At 34.8% G+C, this 25,494-nt stretch overlaps 2 protein-coding genes across 2 annotated transcripts; one reads left to right on the top strand and one right to left on the bottom strand.

Moving 5' to 3' along the window:
- Positions 1–295: 295 nt before the first annotated feature.
- On the top strand, positions 296–5,978 carry LOC113855986 (membrin-11-like). The gene is made up of 4 exons (XM_027487616.1): positions 296–695; positions 1,297–1,417; positions 1,503–1,652; positions 2,932–5,978. Exons 1-4 carry the CDS (start codon positions 442–444, stop codon positions 3,091–3,093), a joined length of 687 nt encoding a protein of 228 aa, XP_027343417.1. The 5' UTR covers positions 296–441; the 3' UTR covers positions 3,094–5,978.
- On the bottom strand, positions 5,978–24,967 carry LOC113855976 (DExH-box ATP-dependent RNA helicase DExH6-like). Its single transcript, XM_027487607.1, has 25 exons — positions 24,695–24,967; positions 24,050–24,140; positions 23,839–23,896; positions 23,608–23,740; positions 22,799–22,889; positions 22,546–22,654; positions 22,312–22,444; positions 21,876–21,966; positions 21,698–21,758; positions 21,466–21,559; positions 21,023–21,113; positions 20,566–20,863; positions 20,357–20,431; positions 20,067–20,111; positions 19,759–19,849; positions 19,605–19,663; positions 16,733–16,882; positions 12,554–12,606; positions 12,257–12,290; positions 12,013–12,102; positions 10,955–11,932; positions 8,755–9,756; positions 8,074–8,644; positions 7,673–7,850; positions 5,978–7,551 (listed from the first exon to the last, which is right to left on the bottom strand). Exons 1-25 carry the CDS (start codon positions 24,819–24,821, stop codon positions 7,122–7,124), a joined length of 5,133 nt encoding a protein of 1,710 aa, XP_027343408.1. The 5' UTR covers positions 24,822–24,967; the 3' UTR covers positions 5,978–7,121.
- Positions 24,968–25,494: the final 527 nt, after the last annotated feature.

The following is a 25,494-nucleotide window of genomic DNA, read 5'->3' as shown; positions in this document are numbered from 1 at the left end:
ATACAATTGTCAATTTGAGTTAATCAATTTTTTATTTTTTTAATTTGATTTTTCGATTTAAAATCAGCTTAATTTTATGTTAAAAATCTCTAGAGTTAGTTGCTCTTTTTTATGGTAAAAAAATAAACATGTTAAAAATCTTAAATTCAAATGTTAATTATTGAAAAGACAAAAAAAAATTAATATTGACAAAAAATGATTCTGCTTACTGCGCAGAACTTTGGATAACCGAACGAGCTCCACAAATTTGCATCCTTAAATATAATTAAAACATGTTTTTCTATTGTAAAGAAAATGTTAATGAGAAAATACAAATTTTGTATCACTTTTCCAAACACGTAATTGCGAACACCACTTTCCTAAATCAATAAACAGTTACGGTGATCTTCCTCTTTCTCTCTGTCGGAGAAGCTTTCAGAAACCACAGATACCGTCACCGTCATGGAAGGAGGTGGAGGAACGCTCTCTGAGATTCACCAAACCGCGAAGAAGTTCTTGCTTCGGTCTCGCGACGGCCTCGAACGCCTCGAGCGTCTCGAATATTCTGCCACCGCCTCCGCTGCCGTTGCCGGCGCCGACACGGAGTTGTCGTTCGCCGTGAAGAAGGACATCACTCAGATCCAATCGCTCTGCGTTGAGATGGACCGTCTCTGGCGATCCATCGCTGCCAAACCTCAACGCGATCTCTGGAAAAGGTGAACCGATCGAAAATCGCGGCGATTCGAATCCCGATCTAGTCGAATCGGTTGTTTTTTCTATTGAAATTGCTTCGACAAATTTGTGTGTGTTGATTTGCCATGTGGTTTATGGAGCTCCTGAATTGCGCTTTTTTGAATGGTGGAAGAATGTTGATAATTTGAGGTTTTTAAATGAATCGAGAAATGTTTCTGAATTATGTTATGATGTTGTTTATTCGTATTTTTTGGACGATGAAGCAGTGATGGTTGTTAGGGATTATGGACTATTGATGATTGGGAATGTAGTAGCGAAGTTGACAGCGTTCAGTGTGGTTTTTTTAAGGGAAATTTGATGCCTGATGCGGTGTGTTTGGAAACATGTTGGAAAACCCATATACGTGGTCTAACGCAGTAGCTTTTTTTTTTTTTATGACGTTGAAATAACATATTGCATATGTTGTTAATTGATGTTTGCATATTTTCAGAGCTGTATTGGGTGTCTTAATGTCAAGTAGCTATTTCATTCTTTTCCAATTGTATTCTTTGAGCAATAAGAATATCTCTATAACTTTCTGGCTGGGCATTTTTTCATTAGGGGTTATTATGTTTTCTTGTGCAGAAAAGTGGAGCAAATAGCTGAAGAAGCTGAATCACTGAAAGAAAGTTTGGATAAATATAACTTACGGAATCAGAAACGGATGAGAGAAGCTAAAGAGAGAGCAGAACTACTGGGACGAGCTGTAAGTTGTTGCTAACATGCTCTGGTTTAATGGCTCATTTTATTTTTGTTGTTTTGCTAAATACAACTTCATTTCAAATTGCTAGAATGGGGATTCTGCTCATGTTTTGAGAATTTTTGATGATGATGCACAAGCAATGCACTCAGTTCGCAATTCTTCCCGGGAGCTAGAAAATGCCAATGCACTTGGGGAGGCCATCCTTTCCTCAATACATGGCCAAAGGGAACGGCTGAAGGTATTTATCTTCTACCTTCATTTGTCTACCCATAACATACTTGATAGCAGGATTAATATGATGATAATATATTTTCGGCTGTGGATGATGGATTAGATACTTAGATTTATGTCTCCGCACAAATTTATATGGGAATTGCTTAAATTGCTGCAATCTAGCAGCAATTTTAGCAATTTCCCATCTCCTTTTGTGCTGTTTCCTCTACTTTCTTTCTTTTATTTCTCACTCTTTTTATGTTGTTTTCTGTTTCAGATGTTGACCTTATACATTTAACTCTTTCTTGTCTCTTTTTTCCTTTAAATTTGAAGAATTCTTACTACTTGTGTTTAGACTGTGGTAGTTTTCAAAAATCCTAATCAATTTTGTTGTACTTGAACAATTCATTTTGGGCAATACCATTATGAAACTATGCATAGTTATCAAATCTTGGATATTGGCATATAGCAACTAAAGTGAAAAACACTATAGTGGGATAGTGCATCGCGGAATGGTTGTTATTTATTTATTTTATAAATGAAATATTTTATACTATATATACAAATGTTCAAAACTCATAACATATTCGTAATTAAAAATAAAATGTCATAGGTCTTAAGTAAAACTTAGAAGTAAATAACTATAAAAGTGAAAACAAAAGCAACACCAAATTGCTGGTTGCAGTGTGAGTGGTAGATAGAAGTGTGGGTTCCAATTAAGAAATTTTAGATTCTAAAAAGGGGTAGAGAAATATCCATGTTTCCTGATAAAAAGCCCCCCTAAACAACCCTTTTTTTATTGGCAAAAATGAGTTCTTTTGAAAAATTTCGAGTGCCACTCGGCTGCTATTTGGAAAAACTCCGGACTCTACTCTTCAAATTTTGCAGTGGACTGTGGCTGGTTGGCTCCTTTATGCCTCTATAGTCCTGTTACAGCTCGCTTTTGATGATTATGAACTAAGTTTGTAGAAATTAAATCAATTCTTCTCCACTTATATGTTTCACACTTAAAAGCATTTAGCATCAAGCTTAGTTGGTTTTAATGCTTCAACTGTAACTTAGATTCTCTTGTTGAAAAGGTGTAATTTTTATTTTCTTTCTGGTTTGGTTTTCTATTTTAAGCTAATGTAGCATCCAGATTTCTTTTTTTTATAAAAGTCATCCGATGGTTTTAACTCCTAAGAATAAGAATGTAAACTAATAGTGTAAACATTATTAGGAATTAAAACATTCTTTTAATCCCGTTATATTGATGTTGATAAGATATATATATATCTTTGCATTTGACTTGTGTCTTGGTGCAGAGTGCACATCGAAAAGCATTGGACATCCTGAATACAGTTGGGATATCAAATTCTGTTTTGAGGCTAATCGAGAGACGAAACCGTGTCGACCAATGGATCAAATATGCAGGAATGCTATTGACTGTCATTTTCTTGTTCACCTTTGTTTTGTGGAGACATTGACCATTATCAGATGTTGAAAAACTGAAATTTCAAAGCACATGTAAGTGAAATACAAAGTATATTTGGCTGAAATTGGAAACATTTTTAGAGAAGAGCTTGTGCATCCTTAGATATTTGATAACATACACAAGGCTGATTGTAAATCGTTTGTTATTGCCCACGCGTCAGCAATTGAGCCGAAAACATATATTTTAGGTTACTTTTGGTTCTTAGTATTTGTTTTTATTTTCCAGCTTGTTTTATTGTTTTCCATATTAAAGTTCATATCCCAAGAGATGTTGATAAAACGAGTTTTGATATTTTAGAAGTGTAGAGGATGACTGTTAAATTAGGAGAATCACTGGATTGTACCGATGGGAAACTGAGTCAGGTCTCAATTACACCCCTACGCTCCAAAACAGAAACTTAATTCGTTTTTTCTTCCTTATGAAAATAGCATATTGTCTCTAAACTTAATCATTTAAATTGTTTCATTTTAAATTCTAATTTCTTTCAATTAGGTGTTTTGGGACTTGAAATTAAAAGGTGAACAAATCTGTACCCTTCATTTATAATTATAAATGTCTACCGTTCTTCCAGTGCATATCAATGGGAACAGTGACTTTTGTAACCTAGTTATGATATGAAAAAAGCATTGAAGGCTTGTCCACCAGAAATGCAGAGAGGCGCATGCAACGTTAATTTTGGACTGGAGTTTTTTTTGCAGTAGTGTTTTCAATTTTGTCTAGGACAAACTTCAGTGAGGTTTTCAATGTGCTTTTAGATCTGTTTGTCAATAAAAACATGCATAACACAAAATATAAATATTTTATTTCAGATAAACTTTAATTGATAAATAATACTTAAAGTATTTCAAAATTATACTTTAATTTTGTCCTACGCCTCGTGGTGTGGATTGGCAGTAATATTTTAATTGGAAACGGGAGATGGCAAAGCAAAATTGGAAACAAAACATACTGCCTTTCAATAATTTTGTTTCCAGAAAAAGTGGATCAAATGACGTAAATATAAAACTCAAATCTTCGTACGTGGAAGTATTAGCCTTCCAAGGCGGCAATTTCTTAATATATTCTCAGGTTTTGGAGCCTAATTTTCCTGGCAGCGGATGATGTAGTAATAACATTATTCTATCATATCAGCAAAATATAGAGCTTGATTGAGTTACAATTTATCTTCACGAATTTTGTTTTGGTTTGGTCTGCAGCAAGGCACCCAGAGTATTCTCTTGCACTCTTGCTGGAGATGGAGGGTTTAGTTTCGGCTTGGTTCTTTCGTCTGTTGCTTATTTTCACTTTTCTGTCAAATACTAGAATAGGCTTAGCGTATTCAATATTTCAATTCCAAAATATATGAGCGGTTTAGATTTAAGGTGATTTCTACGGTACCCTTTAAAGGGTACCTCTACCTCCTTATATGGTCCAATATATTTATAACATTTGTAAAAAATATATTTAACATTAAAAAAATTGATATTTTTTATTTTTTGTAATTGCAATCCCTCCTCTTTTGAATGTGTTTGAAGACTGCAGTTAGGGTTCATTGAAAATAGAGGGAGAGAGGCCATTAACAAAGGTGAAGTGAAACCATTAATAGAGGTGAAAATAACTATGTATATACCGATGAAAGGTAATTGTAGTGTCAGAAGAATAATATTGTTGCGATGTCACATTCCCGGTTCAATAATGGTAGTTACCTTAGGTTGATTTTATTTTGGGTGCTGGCTTGCAGGTTTAGAAATAGAGTTGTGACCTTTTGACAAGGATGATAAGATGTGGTTGTTTTGATATTGAAGTTCTATATTGGTGTGAGGATGATGGTGTTGAGGTCTGTGTTTGATGAGAGATACCTTGCAGTAGGTTTATAGTTAATGACAAATTTAATGTAAAATTTTACTATAACCTGCCATTAACGTTGTCTCGGTCATTGTGAGCCTCTCATGAAGTCATCTTTCTTTGCAAAACCCACATATGTGAATTGCTACAAATTGTTAGTTGTGACAAAACTTTTACCAATGCTTTGTATAATCCAATCAATCAATACTAAAACCCTCTGAAATCAATTAGCACCAACGATGGAATATTGGCCGCAAGGAAGATGAAATTATATGCTCATTCTGCATTTAAATTTTCCGCACAAGAAAGGACCTCTTTGCAATATTTAAAATTATAACTTAAACTAAAGGACCTCTTTGCAATATTTAAAATTATAGATAATGTATTTATTAAAAATAAAATAACCTTTTGTTATTAGTTCACATAAGAAGGTTATTAATACTTTTTTAAAAGTTAGGGTTCAGAAGCAACCACCTAAATTTAATTGAAGTGTGTTTTATTCATCAGAAAGTTTAAACCCCTCAAATTAACAAAATGATTCACAACAATTGCAAAACATTAAGAATTATGACAATCGAACTTCATAATATTTTTATTTTGTGAAGAACAAAATATTTAAGGTGATTATATCTTTTTTCAGCCTATCAACCAATAAATAAAGTGCATACACTGTGTTACTAAAAGTCATTTACCATGAGAACTATAATAATTAGTTAATTAATTAAGCAAAGAAGCAAATAGTGGAAAATAAATGATGTAAAATAAATTTTAACTAAATAAAAGTAAAAAATAGATTTTCCTAAATAGGACAAGCATATTTTTAGACAATGAATAACGTGAATTTTACACAACAATGTTAGAAGAGAACAAGACGACCTAAGACTCTAAACAAGGAGGCCAAACAAATTTTGATAGGTTCCATAAACAGTGAATTCAGATTGTCACCAATTTAGATGAGAATTGGACTTCCAGTTTATTTTTCACTTAAGCAACCCATTTTCATTTAAAATCATGACAAAATGGCTTGAATCAATTTTCATAAAACAAAAGGCTTAAGCGGGAAAAAAAAAAAAAAAGAAGGCTTCAGCAAAAATAATAAGCTTAAGTGAAAAATAGACAGAGAACTTTAATTTTCATTCAATCTTCTCTTCTCGTTCTCGCTAAACCTCCTAACATTTTCTCCTTAACCTCCATATTCAACCTTCTTTTTTCTTTTATACCTAACTCTTCTCTTTCCTTCCTAACTTTATTTTCTTTCTCATACCTAACTCCTCCCCTCCTCTTCTCATTCTCACCTCACCCAATACCTATTTCTCTTTCTTTTCTCTATACTCAACTCTTTACTTTCCTCTTCCTCCGCTCCTAAAATTTTTTTGCAAAATTAATTTAAGCTAATTTTTCTGGCTTAACCAAATTGTGCATATTCGCTTAAGCGAATTATTTTAGCTTAAACAAATTTTGCATATTTGAATATATAAAGGCTAAGTGTAAAAAAAAGAGAAGACTAAGAATAGATGTAGACAAAGAGAGTGAGTGGTATAGTAATGGCAGTGAAAGAAAATGAAAGTGAAGAGTTGAGTACAAAAAAAAGAGAGATATGTATTGGATAAAGTGAGAATGAAAAAAAGAAGAGAGAAATTATATATGAGGTTAAAAAAAAAGAGAGTTAAGTATAATAGAAAGAAAAAAATTGAATATAAAGATTGAAGAGAAAATGTTAAATTTAAAAAGAAGAAAAAATTGTATAAAAATTAGCTCAAACTATTTTATCGCGAAAAATAAATTAAAAGTCCAATTCTCGCCTAAAGTGAAGACAATTTGAATCCCACAAACAATAAAAGTCCTGTTATGAGCCTTACAGATATGGTAGGCCCCACAAATTAAAAGATCTTGATTTCTGTCTCCAGACTCTTAATGAATTTATCAATTTGAAAAAGCCACAAGACTCGTTTCCGTGCTGGCTTAATCCCATGGGTTATCTTCAGGCTGAATCTCATTTCCATGTTTGCTCAACAAACTAAAGGGTGGGAGAATTAATCATCCGGCAGAAAAACGTTGTTAGATTTCCTAGCAAAAATTTCTGGTAAATACAAAAATATTATACAAGGGACGAGTGTGAGAGGAATTAATCCCAACCAAAATAATTTTCCATTAAGACTAATCTTAACTATCCATAAATACTCAATATTAGCTTTTTCACACTTTCAAATCAGCACGAGAACCGGCACGTACAGCACGGAGTTTAAAAACTCCAGAAATATCATTTTTTACGAATTTGACACAATCAGGAGGAGGGGCACGAAGCACATGAAGACCCAGCTCAGTAGATTGTGCATAGTGAGCCAACCAGTCAGCAACTTTGTTTCCTTCACGATAACAATGGGAAAGTCGAACCGTGCAATCTTCCTTCATCATCTCATCTAATATGGACTGGACGACAGGGGCCAAAACATCAATATTCAACCCCGATCTATTCAAAACAAACTCCAATGCAATAGCACAATCAGTCTCAACCCACAGCTGCGAAATGCCCCTCTCCCTAGCAAGCTTGAGGGCAGCCAGTATACCCCACAGCTCACTCAATGTAATACCGTAATTACCAATAGCTTTAGCCTCATCCGATGATCTGACAACACAATGAAAAAAGAAATGAATGTCACTCCTAATAAACATGATTTTCTATAAAGGAAGTTGCACTAGAGACCGTAACAGAATCCTCAAATTAACTTTATTTAGGCAAAATTTACCCGCATATGACTCCATGATTTTGTACAAAACCAAAGCACCAAGAACCTGTGTCATCCCGAAAAACTCCTCCAGAGGCAGCAAGATATTCTCGTTCCTTATAAGACCCGTCTGTATTAGCTTTCATCCATCCCACTTCAGGAAAGGTCCACCCAACTGCAACCATTCGATAGCACCCCCCTGTTTATTGAGCATAAGAATACAATTAGGATTACTCCTTCAACCCCGGTTAGTAACACTAAGAAATTGAGGACATATGTAGCTGACGCTGCCACAATTGCAGCAGTGTAGACTTCAAAAACTGCAACGTTGTGTTTGCAATTGTGGGTGTAAACAGCAACCTAAAACAATGACTGCAACTAATAGTGGGGGGCAAAGGACAATTTACAACTTCTCTCCATACCTTTAGAAGAACTCCACCTTACTCGATTTGGGTTTTCTAGGCACTTGGAAGCAGATCTGCTATCTTTAGGAGAAGACACGTCAATCATGGTTGCAACATCATTTATATGTGCTGGCTGGATTGAGCAAGCTGAACCTATTGCAGTGCTCTGATTTGGTGGATCGCAAGGATTTTCTGCACCCTTGGATGTGGATATGCTAGGTCTAGAAGAAGGCATGTCATCATGATTTATAAGCTTTGTAGGGGATCCTTCTGGATTTTTATCTGTTTGCTTCATTGAGATAGAGCAAGCCAAATCTATTGGAGCATTCTGACAAGTTTGCTTATTTGGATTTTCAATGGCCTCGGATGCTGACTCATTAACTTTAGAAGGATTGGTCTTGTGTGCATCTTGATTTGTAAGCTCTATTTGGAATCCTTCTGGATCAGTTGCATTTATAGTGGTAGTCAGTGTGTTAACACAAGCTGAGGTCTGTGGTATGCCTGAAAGCCCATCACAAGACAGAACACAAGCTAAGGCATCCATAGCAACCCGTAGATCAGTAGGAAGAAAATGCTTTGAATGAGTCACCTGAAAATGTAAACGAATATATCAAGCAGATGGAAAGAAAAGGAATGAAGTGGCTACAAGCTCATTAAATCAGTGCAAATCTGTCGGTGAAAAAAAAAATATTGGATTACTTTAGATAAAATTGCTGCTGATAATCGCTCTCTCAAGTAGAAAATCTGAGATGCATCAAGTATTGTTGACTCAAAATCAAGCCACCGATCTACGGTTACTCTAACAATATTATCAGGAGAAGAGATAACCTCATCTCCCTCTTTATAATCCATTGCTGGAGTAACAGCAATCTCTTTGGAAAGCAGGAAAAATGGAAGTAGTCCAACAACAGTACAGTTCCTAATGCACATGCCCCAGTCACTGCAAGTAATCTCATCATGTACCACTAAAGAGCAATCATACCCTTTCTTAAATGAAAACTTAGAATTTAAGGAGAGACTATTCAAGCGAACATTATCTCCACTTTTAGTTTTAACAATATACTTCTTTGCCCTTTCATTTGGTAAAAGCAATTTCCCAACATTTGGATACATCCATGCTACCAGAACTGCTTGAAGAATACCAGGGTCATGGGCATTTGAGCAATAATATGAAATATCATTGTGAATAAGCCCATTCCGAGATAGTTCTGCTGCTAATTTCCTACGCATGCCAAGTAAAATGAACATAGTTTTTGGAGAGACAAAGTACTGATAACAAAATCGCGAGTCTAGACCCATTCTCTTTGAATTTTGCCAGCATTCAAATGCTGCTATTACAGCAAACTGGTCACCACAACCCCCATATAAAGAAGCAAACTCGGATCTGGCAGCTGCAGCTATCTCCTTTTCATCAGGTAAAAGTGGATGCTTAAATGGGTCTTTATACTCAGACACACATGCAAGAGTTAATGCTGGATCAAGGCAATTCGTCAATATGGAAAAAAGAAGCATCCTGCTTGTTGATAGAGGAACAGCAAGAGAGCCAAGCTTCTTTCCTAGCTGGGTGAGTTGTTCACCAACTGACAATGCCCCAATCTCTTTAAGAACTCCAACAGCATTTTGTATAGACTCAACACCCGGAGGATCTAATGTTCGGCTCAGAAACTCTTCTATTTTGCAGCTTGGATCAAGCAACTTTACCTGTCAATAAAAAAGGAGAACCGTGAGTCATGACTCAATTTATTGACACCCAAGAATTTTTTATTGGATAGATTAAGAAGCTGAAGTAGGGAAATACACCAACCCAAGATAAAACATCCTCATCAAAAAGCAATAATACACAAAAAATAAAGAGGGAGACAAAGCAAGAAAGTATACCTCCCCAATCTTACTTATGTATCAAGAGACAATAAAAACCTTAGCTTGAGAACCAAGCTTAGAAAAGCTTACTATATATAACCCATAGGTGATGCCAGGGAAGAAATTGTCCTTAAAATGTTTGACAGACAGATAATGAACAAGAAGAAAGGAAAGGGAACAAGGGATAGGAGAATTATCTCCGACAGTTTGGGAATTCAGTAATAGATTGCAATGAAAAGATACTCAAGGAGCAATACTACCGTCAGTTCTCAAATACCAAATTTTTGCTACCCTAAAATTCAGGTAGAATGGATGAAATAAACTTATAGGTTAAAAACATGTGTGTGTGTGTGTGCCTCTCTCTCTCTCTCTCTCTCTCTCACACACACACACACACACAAAATGTTAGGGCTGTTCTATCCTACCATAGACAATTCTCTCTATCCATAGACAAAGTCATAGGACCTTTTCCAATTAGCTTCTCTCAACCTAACGTCAAAGTTGCTCCAAAATGATATGGAAGTTCAATGGCCTTGATTCTGTTACTGGGTTATATAGTCAGTTACACTTGCAATAGAATAGGGAGAGTAGGTAATAAATAGATGAGGAGAGAAGATTAGTGGCATTCAGTTTTAGCTCAAAAATTGATTTGGGGGAGAGATCTCAGGCTCAACACCTGTAGTGTTTATTGATAAAGAAAGAGTAGAATTGTCCCCCTCTGGGATTTGGGTTGATTTGGGAGCCTAAGATCTCAACCCAAATCAATCTTTTGAGCTATCTTCTCTCTCCATCTATATATAGCCTACTCCACTCATTCTACTAAAACTACAACTAACTAACTAACTATAATTCCTTCAACTAACAAAACCCGCCCCACTGTGATTTCTCTGATGTAGCAAAAAAAAAACATTTTTTTCCTCATTTTCATTTTATATTTTATCATCACTATTTTGTGGGATAGTTTAAAAATTTTCATCAATTTATCATGGGAGTATATGAATCACCAATTTCTCAGCTACTAATTAGGGAAGATGAATACCTGCAGACACAGCTCCTCAATAGGCATTCTCTTAATTTCAGGGACCTGAAAATCTGGCAAGGAAGCAGCTTGAACCTTTGAATATAGATGATAACAAACTCCAGGTTGACAGTGACCAGCAAGTGCCTCCCGTTGGCTAGCACTTGCCTTTGAAATCCAAGATGATTGAAGTGTTAACACATTACTATAAGGCTCATAACTTTTTTCTTTCACAAGCCCAGTGTCTATAACATATACTATATCATCAATACTGACAGCAGTTTCAGCAATATTGGTAGAGAGCACAATTTTGCGGTAAGCAGATGTTGCACACATATAAACCTTCCTTTGCTTAATGGATCGAGCCATTGAATGCAGAGATATGACCCTAAACTTCGATGTGTTACCAAAAAATGGGGATGCAAGCAATCTTTCACGAGTTCTAGTGATTTCATCCCTACCTGGAAGCAAAACAAGGATACCTCCATCTTGTGAATCAACACATATTTTTATTATCAGCTGCTCTATCAGAACAACGTCAATAACTTTAGGGTTGACTGTTGCAAAATTTTTATCCAGTAAATTGTTCCTTTTGTTGTTGCAAAAATCATTATCCATGTGTTTCTTCAGCAATTCAGCAGCTTCTTGATGGTTTCCCTTCTCAGCAATCTCCAGTGCAGTCAATCCATCTTTGCCCCTTAAATGACACTTTGCCCCTAAAGATAAGAGCATGCACATATCACCCACTTTACCTTTTCCAGCAAACACCATTAATGGACTGAGGCCAGTTAATGAATGCTGATAATTTAAGACCTTTGGACTAGCTTTTGAAGAAACAAACTCTAACAGGGAGCACCACTCATCATTATACAAAGCCAAATTAATGGCTTCATCTAGAGAAAGCTTTTCTTCCTCACTAAGTTCATGGTTATCATCAAGATGATTATCTGCTCCAGATTTTACAATCGAAAGTACATCCTCCAAGTAGTAAGTTTTAACCTGACAACAGAACAAGTGAATATTGCAGTCAAATGTCATAATGTGGTAGTTAATTCACAATAAGAATACAGTATGAGTACCGGATATGTGAACCCCGGAACATAGATAATTGGGCAGACACCAAAATATTGAGAAAATCTTGCAGCATCAACATTAGCACTCATCAGTATCTGTAATATCACAGCAACAGAAGGAGGGAGGATAAATATTACAAAGACTGATAAAAGTTGAAAACTGATATGATATGAAGTTACGAATTAAATAATCAACTGACTTGATGTGAAAGAAACAGGAAAAAAAAAGTATATAGAACATTGAACAAACCAGACGTAGGTGGGGATTTGAAGGGAGCATCTCTCTGCACATAAATGCAAAAAATCAGACATATTAGTCCAAAGTGGATAAAGATTTTTTGATAAAATACCAAGAAATATAAGGGTAGAACAAAGCATTTACATCTGTGAACAATAGAAAAATTAATCCATTGCTTACTAGAAATCTCTACATACTATAATCTACAACCCAACTTTACAACCAATAATGCTACAGGAGTTATATTTTGAAATATAATGGAAATACACTACAAAGTGAAAAGCTAATAAGTTCCTTTAGATGGAATACCTGAGGATTGCCAACATGACGTCTGAGTATCTGTCCCTTTCATGAATTTCATCCTGAACAACAAACGAAGGTCATCTTATGTTGCAATTTATAGATAAGGAAAGAAAGTACAGCATATGCACCAGTTATGCCAGATTCATGAAGACAACTGAACTCACTTCACACAAGTTCTTCAAGAGAATAATATCAACCCTTTTTATAAAGCATAGTATGAACATTTACAATTTGCACTTATATTCCTTGAACTATGACTATCATCATACCTGTATAGTGGGGAATGGGGCATCTGAAGATCATAATGTCTAGGACTAAACCGGACTTTGTTTTTGATCCACATAATAGTGAGAAGTTAGAAAATTCAGATCCTGTTCTTTTAGAGGCCTAATTATTTTAATAGTTCTTTTCAGTTTATCTTCGTTTTTACAAGTTGTACTACACTAATAACCTAGATAACTTTGGATCTGGCACCCCAAATTGATAAGTAATTAATATGGAAAATAACGAGTTGAACTTGAATAATCAAATAGGATAGTAACATTTGTCTCATGGCAATGCACAGAGAAGCAGCATGTGGAAAGAAACAATGCAGCCAGATTTGCATGAGACAAAAAGAGGGGAAAAAAATTAAATGAAGAGAGGCCAAGCTGAGAGAGGAGAATCGGAATGTGTATGTTGTTCATGATATCAAAAACTGTACATTATTTATATGCAAGAGAATAACAAACTGAAAGCTAACTAACAGACTAACATAATTCCTAAACTGTTATAACAACAACCAGAACTGAAACACAAACTCTTGTTATCTAATAATAACAACTTAACACTGCCCCTTAAGTTTGAGCATATACATCATATGCACCCACCTTGTTACATATGCAAGTTATTTTAGGACTTCATAAAGATTTTGTATTGACAATGTAGAATAAAAGTTGATCCTTGAAAAAAAAAACAGACGATGTTTTAAGATTGTGGAGGTAATCTTTTCTCTGATGAAATGATAGTCCTCTAACAAAACATCAGATTGGAGGAGAGGTATAAGGCAGATCCATTATCACAGACTAGCTCCATAGGGCCAAACTAACAACACTGCAACTCCTGAAGTAAATGCTTCAACCACAAAAGCTAACAGGTAGTGTGATCCACAGCTCGATATTTGGCCTCCATACTTGTCCTAGCAACAACATTCTGCATTTTACTTTTCCATGAAATAAGATTATCACCAATAAAAACAGTATCCTGATGTTGAACATGTATCACTCACATCTCCTGCCCAATCAGCATTTGACTATCCAACAATATCAATGTTGCATCTATCAATATAAACAAGTCCCTTTCCAGGTGATACCTTGATGTACCTAAAGAATCTGAATAACTGCATGCCAATGACTATCACACGAAAAGGAGCTAACTTACAACACTAAACAAGCATATTATCCGCACAAACTACCACCAGATACATTTATTTTCACAATGTGTCTAAAGAAAACAGAGTGATTTGTTTCACAATAAATCATTCCAAATTGTTGAAGGACTTTGCCAAATTGTCCAAACCAGGCTCTCAAATACTGTTTCAGCCAATACAAGGATTTCTGCTATTTGCAAACCCCCCCTCGCTTGACCAATATTGGAGTCAAGTATGAATTAGTCCCACGTGGAATAGGATATGAGCAAGTTAAGGGACTATAAGAAGATGGACCCATATATCCATTACTTTAAAGTTTTGGAGTTGTATTGCGGTGTCTTACTCATTATGAGGCTCTCTACCAAAAACTCCCCTACCTCAACAGTAGTATTAGAGCTAGGTCAATCTAGGTGACCACCTAAAACGAGTAAATGAACCGCAGCATAGAGAGCTGACGGTGTGACATAGATTCACACTTGAGGAGGAGTGTTGAAGTCAAGTGTGAATTAGTCCCACATGGAATGGGATATGAGCAAGTTAAGGGCTATAAGAAGATGAACTCATGTACCCATTGCCTTAAGGTTTTGAGGTTGCATTGTGGTGTCCTACTCTTTATAAGGCCACCTACCTGGAAACTCCCCTACCCAACACCCAATAAATCCTAGGGGTTGCTCAATATAAATTTTCTCGTCCAAGTCACCATATAGAAAGACATTTTTAATATCTATCTAAAACAAAGGTCAATGCCTCATGGCAGCCATAGCTAGAAAAAGACAAACTAATGCTGTCTTTGCAAATGAAGAGAAAGTATCATTGTAATCCACACAATACATTTGTGTATATCCTTTTGCTACAAAACAAGCTTTAATTGATCCACCTTCCCAAAAGGGCCATTTTTGACATTTAAAACCAACCTACAACCAACAAAATTTTCCAGAAAATAGGTGATAAGAACCTTGGGAGAACCACACCACAAAAGCTAGCTATTATAGTTGGAGAGCCAAGGCTGGATGGCATGACACTTCTTGAACCGACTTAGGAATGGAGGTAGAAAAAAGTGCAAAAGCTGATGCATAGTTGGAAGGAGACAACAATGATAAAAAAGTATAAATAGTATGAGCATTAAGACAGGATCGTTTACATTTTGAAAAGCAATGAGTTAAGAGAGATCTGGACAGGTGATGGAACTAGAGCAGAAGTTGAATCATTTGGTCCAACAGCAAGAATAATGGAAGGAACAACAGATCAAAGTCATTGTTTATATGTTATGCCAAAACGACATAGGGGGGATTAGGCACAAGTAGTGCTAGAAGATTATCTTGCACCTCTTGATCAATGGTAACTAAATTGAAAAAAGGGACAGGAGATACCACCTAAAATGAGAGTCTACCATTTTTTCTACAACAGGAGCTAATCCAGTTTATCTCCAATGCATTCAGATTCCACCTTTGTCTAGTATGTCCATCATCCGACAATATTCTCATCTCTTCTGCATTGTTTATTCTCTTATTGGCTTTTGAGTCCAACACTCAATTCTCTACCACGTCGCTAGTCTTATTGTGCAGCGAAACCTTCCATTATGCTTGAGTAGTATTTGTACCTTTTTGTATCCTATGGTTTACATCACCTTCTATTTCTCCATTGTTTTTGTATGTTGGAATTGGACTCAAGATACTTAAACCATGTGATTAGTGGTAAGGCATGGTCTCCAATCTTCACCTCCAAGCAGGGATCAATACACCTCCTACTAAACTTGCATTCCATATACAATCAACTAATTTAAATATCCTGGTTTAACTCCTAGTGAAAATGTAAAGTTGAGACTTAAGATTGAATGATCAATGTAAAACCTCATTAATAACTTACAATCATTAAAAGTTCATACTTCCTCAAACAAAGATTTATTTGACATTGTTGATTATACAGCTCAACAGATGAAAACTTGTTTCATCCCATAATAACTTCAGTGTTTTAAAATGGCTACAGGACAGAGGATATCAGGCTCATCCCAATTCAACAGCATGGAGTGACATCAACACCACTTGAAAAAATCACACAGTCAGAATCTAATAATGCTAAGCACTATGGCACTCCAGAAAAGGAACAACACCCACCCACCCTCAAGTCACAACATCAATTTGTTTGCATGATCTGCAAATAAAATAATTAACGTCACAAAATAAGATAAGGGCAGAAAATAATAAACTGTGTCCTCTGCTATGTCTCTAGCATTCAATTTAACTTGTTCCAGCATACTTAACAGAGGCAAAGCAAAATGCATTTGCAACCAGGCTATTGTACTTTATTATTTACCAGCAATATTGTAGTTTCAGGCATTCAGATCAGAGAATTAAATGGCAGATATTTTAATAAGGGCAATAATAATAAAGGGCTCCTATCTGTCTGTTCTCAAATATTGACAATGATAGGGTCAGTTATAGTCACGTTCCTCTCAAAGAGAGAAAAAAATGATAACATTTATTCGAAGTTTCAAACTAACTAGCCATAAAATGAGACATCTCTGCTGATTTATTCAAGCATGATTTTCTAAAAATAATGTCCAGGACACTAGCAGGTCTACCTAGCCAGATTTGATGTTTCAATTTATAAATACATCGGAGGAATTATTCATACTTAATAAGAAATTGTTTGTGGCCATCCTAATAACTAAAAGATAACAAACACAATAGAAGCAAGAACATCTAAGCATCTACTGAAGATTAAGCACAATGTTGGGGCTCTAATTAATGATAAAATGGTAAATTTTAATGAAGTACCATAATTATGTGACTAATGCTAGAAATGTCATCCTTTGCAGACTGTCTCTTAAAGATATGAGAACCTTTAGAAACCAAAAACTTCAATAGAACTCCAGTAGTACACAGCACAATTGATGATTGCCTTCCACCTCTGCTTTCCAACTGCATCTGGATTGTTGTTTAACATATGTCAGCCAGTATAATTTATCCCAAAATAGAAACAGTATACGACATGAAGTGTAAACCCTGGGATTTGCATGCAAAGCTATACTAGGAAAGAAGGTAACTGGTGTAAACCATTGTGTAGTGAATTATCCATGCAAAGCTATACTTGTCATTTGCTGATGTTTCAAAGGTATTTGATTTAGTCCCTATATTGAACAGTGTTTTTCATTTTAGTCCCTATATGAGACAAATTTACACTTTGTTATGGTGCTTACATGAAAACTCTTTAGTTTGGCCTCCACGGACCACACTTACCATTCCTTTTTTCAATTTAGTCCCTACAAAAAATATTCTAACACCATAATAATGTTTACAAACAGCAGATACTAATTTTTTAAGATACTTTTATGCAAGAACTAAAATTTAGAATTTTTTTATGTCGAGACTAAACCATAAACCAGCGTCTAGTGTAATGATTCTTATGAGAAATTTAACAAAGCCTTATATACTTAAATCTCAATCTATTGAATTGATTAGTTTGAGTGATACAAATAGATGTTATATAGTCTGACTGATCCTAGCAGTACAACTAACACATTCTTTTAATAAACAGAAAGTTTGTTACAACTGAACTTCTAGAGCCTAGTAAGTTAAGTGAGCTATGTCGACATAAACTAACAGCATCCCCTCAAACTCAAGTATGTTGAGTAATTGAAAATTAGCCAACAACTTGAAGTTTGCATCTAAGAGAGTAGAATCTTATACACCATAGCTTTAGTCAGAATATCTGCTATCAGATCAAATAACAGCATCCCCTCAAACTCAAGTATGTTGAGACTTCTGCTGATAACCTGTTCACATTCTCTATTCGCCTTGATGAGAAAAACAATATTCTCTAGAAACAACAAGTAGAGGCTGTCATCAAGGCCATGGTAGTCAAAATCAAGATTCTACGTAAGATTAAAGGAGTCAAACATTGTAACTTGTAAAATGGTAACACGGTTTGTAAGATCCTACAAATTGATTGTATCCATATAAAATAGTATAAGTATGAATGAGGGAAGCAAAACAGAGACAGATGAGGGAAGGGAGCCACCCTCAAAACAGGGACAGAGACATGCCCACTAAAAACAGAGACAGAGATGGACATTAGAGAAGGGAGCATGAATAGAGAAGGGGAGAAGGAAGATAGGTTAGGTGAGGTATGGTCATTTTAAGGGCAAAAAAGGAAAGTCAGTTTATTTTTTAGAAGAGAAAAAGTCTCTGTTTTACTAAATAGAGGTATGGCAGTGGAACAGAGATCACACAGCAGAGAAGAGGTTGGGCAGCAGAACGAAAATGCTGGAGCAGTCAAGGTCGCCAGAGCAGAGTCACCAGAGCAAAACAAGGTTGTCGTGTGAAGTCAAACAAAATCAAAGAGCAGAGGAAACCAAAAGGAAAGCAAGTTCTGAATTGATTTTAGGGTTTCAATAGGTTTTTTTTAGCAAACTGGGTCACAAAATGGGTCATGGGTCACTAGATAAAATTGAGTTTTTAAACATGGTGGGATTGACCGTGCTTACCAGTTTTACAATTCTGCATGACAATCCCACCCAATCTCACTGTTTTTCAATCTTGCAACCGAGCACGATTTTATGAGTTAGCAAGCAATTTTGACTACCATGATCAAGACACATCGCTTACATTGGAAAAATCAAAGAATATCTTCAATGGGAGCAACAGGACCAACTCCTATTTTCATGGCTTTTCTCCTTTATCTAAATCAATTCTTACACATGTTGGCTGTACACACTCATGGCGAAGGTATGGTAGCACCATTAGTGTAGTACTGGAATGAAGATTCTTATATGGAATGTAGGCCAGATCAAATCTGTTATAGCTTGAGTGCATCATGACCAGAGTATGGTTCAATACAACTATCAATTCCTTTTGAGACAAAATCATGAGCAAGCTCATTCCAGAGTATGGTTCAATTTGACGAGTGGTTGAGGTAAAAATAGCATTGTAGTCCTTGAGAATACCATCTAAGATTGCATCAATATGACCAAGTGGTAGAATTATTTTGTGCCCCCATGACAATGTTGAAATCTGAACCAGATAAAGAGAGAATGGAAAAGAGCAGAGCAAAGAGATTAAATCTCAGTCTATTAAATTGATAGGTCTGAATGTTACAATTAGATGTTATATAGTCTGACTAATGCTAGCTGAACAACTGACACATTCTGTTAGTAAACAAACAGTAGTTACAACAAAAACTTCCAGAGCCTAGACAGTTAAGTGAGCTATGCTGACACACAATAACAAGGACAAAGTCAAAGGTTCAAATAAACATCTCATCATAGGTCATCCAATTCCAAAATAAAAGGGATAGCAAAACCTATACTAACAAAGATACATATAAAAAAAAGAGGCTTTATTAAGTTTTTGGTTCCTCAAAAATTCACAATTTTTTAATTTGCCCCTTCATTTTTTCAATTTTTTGTAAATGAGTCCACCATAAAATGCTTTTTGTTACAAAATGGTCCATTTCATTTGTTTTTCTCATTTGGTCTCTCTAAATATCATTGGTCTTTCCATTTAGTTCATCATTTTAGAAGAGGGTAAGTCATGATATATACAAGGATATAATGAAGGACTTGCTTAGAAAAAAATTAAAATAAAGAACCAAATAAAATAATCAAAAATATTTTAGGGGCCAAAAATTTAGTTAAGCCAACAAAATTACCTTGTATCCAACACTCTGTCCAATATTCTCTCCTCTCTCAGTGGAGATTCTCTCACTAACTAGACAGACAAACAGGGAAAAAAAACATGTTTCAATATAGAATAAAAAGAGAAAATTGAGAAGTCAGAAAATTAAGGATGGAAAAGTTGTACACCTGAAGTTACATAGATCCGTCTAGGCTGAGCACAAACTATTTTGCAGACCTCACCGTTACCCCACATATGATCCAAAATATATTGTGGGACCTGAACATATTTAATGATGTGTTAAACAAGGCATTGGCAAAAAGAAAGAAAAATATTTCACAAGGTCACAAAAAATTAAGAACATATTACATCAAGCAAAAAAAAAGATTCTTAAACAATAATCCTTCACCCAAGACAAGTTGTATTTTCTCCAAAGTGATATTTCATAATACAAAGTACAAACCACATAATAAAGACAAAGCAAATAATTAGTAACCTGAGTGGTCTTCCCACAACCGGTCTCACCACATATGATAACCACCTGCTTTGAACCATGTTGAAAAGAATAGTAAGACTAAAAAACATGTAAACACTAAATCTTCAAATCCAAATAAATTGTTATATTTCTATGGGTAAACGAAAATAATAACCTAAAAATGTTTGAAATACTTAACATTTAAGTGAAATATCAAATAAGCGTTACTATGTTGCGTTGCAATATGCAACCAAGTTACAAAGAAGATGCATATCCAGAGAAAATGTTTAGCATAAAAACATTAAATTAACCTGGTGAGATTCAACAGTTGATGTAATGACACCTTTGAAGGATGCAATTGGAAGCTTAGATTTCTTCTCACTGATCTGCATGAACGGAAAGAAAATTTTATCATTTAATACCATGTTACATATACAGAAGATGAGTAATAATATGATAGAATCAAACAAAATTCATATCTAAGGTCTATGCAGTGTAAAACAAGTGAAAAAAAATGAACCAGTTTCAAGTCAGGGAGGTTCTTCATTTTGGCAGAAAGGTTCTCCAATTTCTTAGTAATTTCATGTTTGCTCATACAAGGCCTGCTGAAAATATCATCTTCCTTTGATTCTGTGCTGTAAGTAGTATCACCATATTTTCCAATCATCTCTCCCCGATGTTCATAACAAGGTGATGAACCACATAACACTTTCTTTGATTCTTCAGAAAATGTGAAACAAGGAAGATTCTCTGACTCGGTAGTGGCATGAATCTCCTCTTTTATTTTGTGAACAGATACTTTGTGTTTAATCCAACTCCTAGACATGTACAAGTTCAATATCAAGAAAGCAATATGTAAGAGCCAATAAAAACACATAGTAACTACTCCACTCAAGACATGTACAATACTTATTACACAATTAAAAAGGAAATTTTGTATTCAATTTTATGAGTTATACTTGGCAGTTAGCAATTACCCTGAATTTTCAACTCTAAGCCCCATTTTCTGGGATAATTGATTCACTGCAACACATTCTTCAGGAGACAAGTTAGCTTCAAATTTGTACACTGCAGACAAAAATAATATTCTGAGACTGTTACAAATACACAACCCGCATAAGCCATGCAAACTGATATCAGCTATATAATCATCTGTTGAAGATTTTCAATGTCTACGAGCCTTTATAAACTAACCAGAAAGTTCAAAATTTCAAATTTAGCAAGAAGCCAAAATCCAACTCAATTCAAATAAAGCACCCAATTTACCAGGAAGGTTTAGAAAAAAAACCACTGAATCATACTAACTGTTCTTTTCAGAAAAAAAAGGAAAAAAAAAAAGCCCATATCATATTTCCATATGAAGTTATAAACAATTAAAAAATGCAAAATAAACTCCATGTGTATGCTAAGTTAGCCAAACCTTCATCTTTTGATGCTAAAAAATTTTCTAACGCCTGGAAAATCTGAGTCCTTTTCAATTTTTTAGGCTGAGGTGGCCCTAGCTTCTTTTGTTTCTGCATTTTCACCAACATGTCAACATGAATCAAAAGAAAGTGGGACATATAGAGTGAAACAAGTCTATACAAGAATACACAAATTGTGGCATATTTGAATCTTCAGAAAAATGTGGCATGAGGAAGACCCTCCAACACCTTAGTGGTGTCAACCTCCTTTTTGGTTTTGTGAACAGATGCTTTCTTTCTAATCCCACGCCTGCACAAAATGCAGGTTTAATATCAGGAAAACAACATTGAAAGCTCCAATCCAGGCATGAGACTAATTCTTAAAGATTTAAAATAGAAATTAATCTGTGCTTCACTAAGAACTCACCCAGAAAATCTCCAATTAAGCCCCATTTTTTGGGATAATTTCACCACTAGGGCACGTTCTTTAGTGGACAATTCATCTTCAAAATTGTACACTGCAGTTGACCTCCAAATCATGAGTGGACACATTTAAAAGCCGCATAAGCTAAAAGTTATACAATACAAATTTATGCAAGCAACATAATCATCCTTCAAAGATTTTGTGACCATGAGCCCTCACAAACTAGCCAAAAGAATTCAAAGTTTCTTGACTAGTCAAAATGGTTAAATACCCAATCTATATAAAATACTAAACTAACAGGAAATATTTGCAAAAGGACCAACAAACCAGAATAACAGTTTTTCTTAGTAAAAACAAATGAAGCCCATGTCATATTTCAGCATAAAATGAACAACAAAAAATTACAAACAAAATCATGGGCAAAGTAAATGTGTGAAACCTTTATCTTCTGATGCTAAAAATTTTTCCAATATCTGGGAAAACAGAGCCCTTTTGGATTCAATATCAATGTTATCCTGATGCTGAGGTGGCTCTGGCTCCTCTTCCTTTTGAGAGTTCTTCAACATGTCACCCTGAATCAAAATAGAGTAGAAGTATATTCTCTGGCACAAGGAATCAAATAAATGCGAGAAAACTTAAAAGACTAGAAGCCAAAAGAGCCGCATCCCAATACCTGATCTGATACTTCAGAACATGTGACATGAGGAAGAATCTCAGACAAAGTAGTGTTGTCAACCACTTTTTTTGTTTTGCGGATAGATACTTGCTGTTTAATCCCATGCCTACACAAAATGCAGATTAAATATTAAAAAAAATGTGAAACTGAAGAAAAACACATTGCTTTAGCAACAGTTCCATCCCAGACATGTGAATATGAAGTCTTGGAGATTTAAAAAGGAATTTTATTTACTCAACTTAGCACTCACCAAGAAAGTGTATATTTAAAACCCATTTTTTCACATAATTGGGACACTAATTGACATTCTTGATGCGACAATTTAGTTTCAAAATTGTACACTGCAAAAAAAAAAAAAACCCAGATCATGAATGATGAATAATGATAATATATACAATGCACATATGCAACACAAAATAATATAAGCTATATAACATCCTTCTATGGTTTCCAGTGTCCATGAGTCCTTATGGACTAGCCGACTAGGCAAAAAATTTGAAATTTAACAACACCAACTAGCCCAAATGGATACCCAATTTAGACACCCAAGGTTGTGTTTGTGCCAAAGATTCTCAAGCTATTACCAGTAAACTGAACATGAGAATATGACATTCTCATTGTTCATTCACAAGAAAGTGGCATTCCCACATTCTGTTTAGTTTTAATCTCATAGTAATTAGTAAGGGATGGCAATGCACTTTCTCCAAGGAAATATTGGATGTTATCTTGTAACACAATTACTATTTCCTTGCACACTCCTACTTTTTCCACTTATCATCTAAATTGTGTTAAATATTCACAGAAATACTAAATTCTAATTTCTAACAAAACACATTTTGAATTTACCAAGAAATAGAATTCTAGCTCATAGTATTCCTAGGATTGTCAGTCCAGGGAATGTAATCATATACCTTGAAACAAACACCCCTAAAAGAAAATATTTAAGAAAAAGACAAATGAACTATAAAAAATGTATTTCTTCAAAAACAAATGCAGCCCATATAACATTTTCCACATGAAACAGAGAAATGATTCATGGGTACTCCAGATAAATCTCACCTTCATTATTTGAAGCTAAAAAATTTTCTAATGCTTGGGAGATCCTGTTGAACTCAACATTAATTGCTTTCCTATGGCTACATGACTCTGGCTCCTCTCTCCTCTTCCTTTTCCTTGACGTGATAACCTGAACCTAAACAAAATCGATAAAGATCCCCAGGGATCATGAACCAAGTGTATACAAGAATAGTAAAAAATAGACTCAAATCTGAAAGAGCCACATCCCAATACCTGATCTGGGGCCCCGTTCTCCACTTTGTAAACACATATTTTCAGTTCATCCCCTGTTCTACACAAAACACATACTCATCATCAAGAAACCAAAATGTGAAACTGAAGAAAACACGTTAAATCAACAACCACTCCTTTCCAGACCACAGACTACATGTCATTTATAAATAATGAAAGGGAAATTTTTTTACATGCTGCAATTAGTACTTACCCACAAAATCTTACACCTAACCCCATAAGGTGGCATAATCGATCCACTGCTGACCGTTCTTCACCAGACAAGTTACCATCAAATTTGTACACTGCAAATCATAAACACGTAACATATAACATATACATATACATATTACTAACAAGCAATATAATCACCCTTAATAACATTCAAGCTAAAGCACAAACACACACACAGAGTCCATTAGGGTACACAACTTCATTAAGTGATTACTCAATAAGCTCTTTCTACGTAAGCGATACCCTACCATAAATTTGACCATAAAACTATTTAGAATAAGCTGAAAAGAGCTTATTTTAATAAGCTATATCAAGAAACTTGTTGAAGTAAGCTAAAAGGAGTAATAAGCTCTTTCAAACGTCCCCAAAATAGATACAATGCAACCAATATCACCACCCTTAAGAAGAAGTGTACAAACAAACACGAAAAAAGAAAAAAGCAGCAATCATGTTAATTAATTATCAATAAAATATTGAATCAGCGGAATAACAATAACACGTCGTTATTGTTGTTTGAACAAATAAATCGAATGGCAATTATAATTCGGAGTTAACTAAGGGAGTTAAGTAGAATCAAAGCGAGTGAGTACATTATATTAGAAAACAAAATAGAAAAATAAAAAACCTTGATCCTTGGAGGCAACAAAATGGTTCAATATCTTCGAAGTCTTTTCCATGAGAGCCTCCGAGGGTTCATTGTCGAAGGAATTAGGAAGCTGCTGAGAAGGCCCAGCCTCGTCGATGTTCGCCATAACAGCAAAATCTAAATCCAAAGGAAGAAGAAGAACGAAGCACAGAACACAACAAGTAATAGAAAAGAATCCGCGACTCCCGACTAGCTTCGACGGCGTGCGGCTTCCGCGAGGTTTTGTATACTATGAATCCAAGTCCAATTCAATTTATCGTAAAAAAACCAGAGTTCAATATAGTGTTGGGGCTTCTTTTTCATATTATTATTATTATACTTTTAAATTTTGTATTTCAAAATTATCTTTACGAAAAATAATTTTTAAAACCATCAAATTGAAAATATATTGGCAAGTTGGTTTTAAAATATTAACTTTTTAATATATATGAGAAGTTAATTTTGGTAATTTCAATTTATCAACATATTTTATTTTTTTGAATTTATTAAAAAGTTAATTTTACAAAAATAACTTGTTTTGCCTTCAACTTTTTTATTTGTTATTAAATTTTAAAATTTTCAAAAAAATTAAAAATAAATAATATATTATATCACAATCTTGAAGGAGTCAAAAAAGATCAATTTTATCAATTCTTTGATAACCGCTCTGTTTTTTAAATAATCTATCAAGAGTTTGTTATATGATAATATACTGTGATAAACTCCACTGTATTAGTGACTGCAGTGATTTTATTCACTAGTGTCATAATATAAATATATATGTATATATATAATATGTA

The sequence above is a fragment of the Abrus precatorius genome, unplaced genomic scaffold (assembly GCF_003935025.1).
Source record: "Abrus precatorius isolate BTA unplaced genomic scaffold, Abrus_2018 Scaffold1, whole genome shotgun sequence".
Lineage (NCBI taxonomy): Eukaryota > Viridiplantae > Streptophyta > Magnoliopsida > Fabales > Fabaceae > Abrus > Abrus precatorius.
Note: the sequence above shows the minus strand (reverse complement) of the source record. Positions and strands in the feature narration are given on the sequence as shown.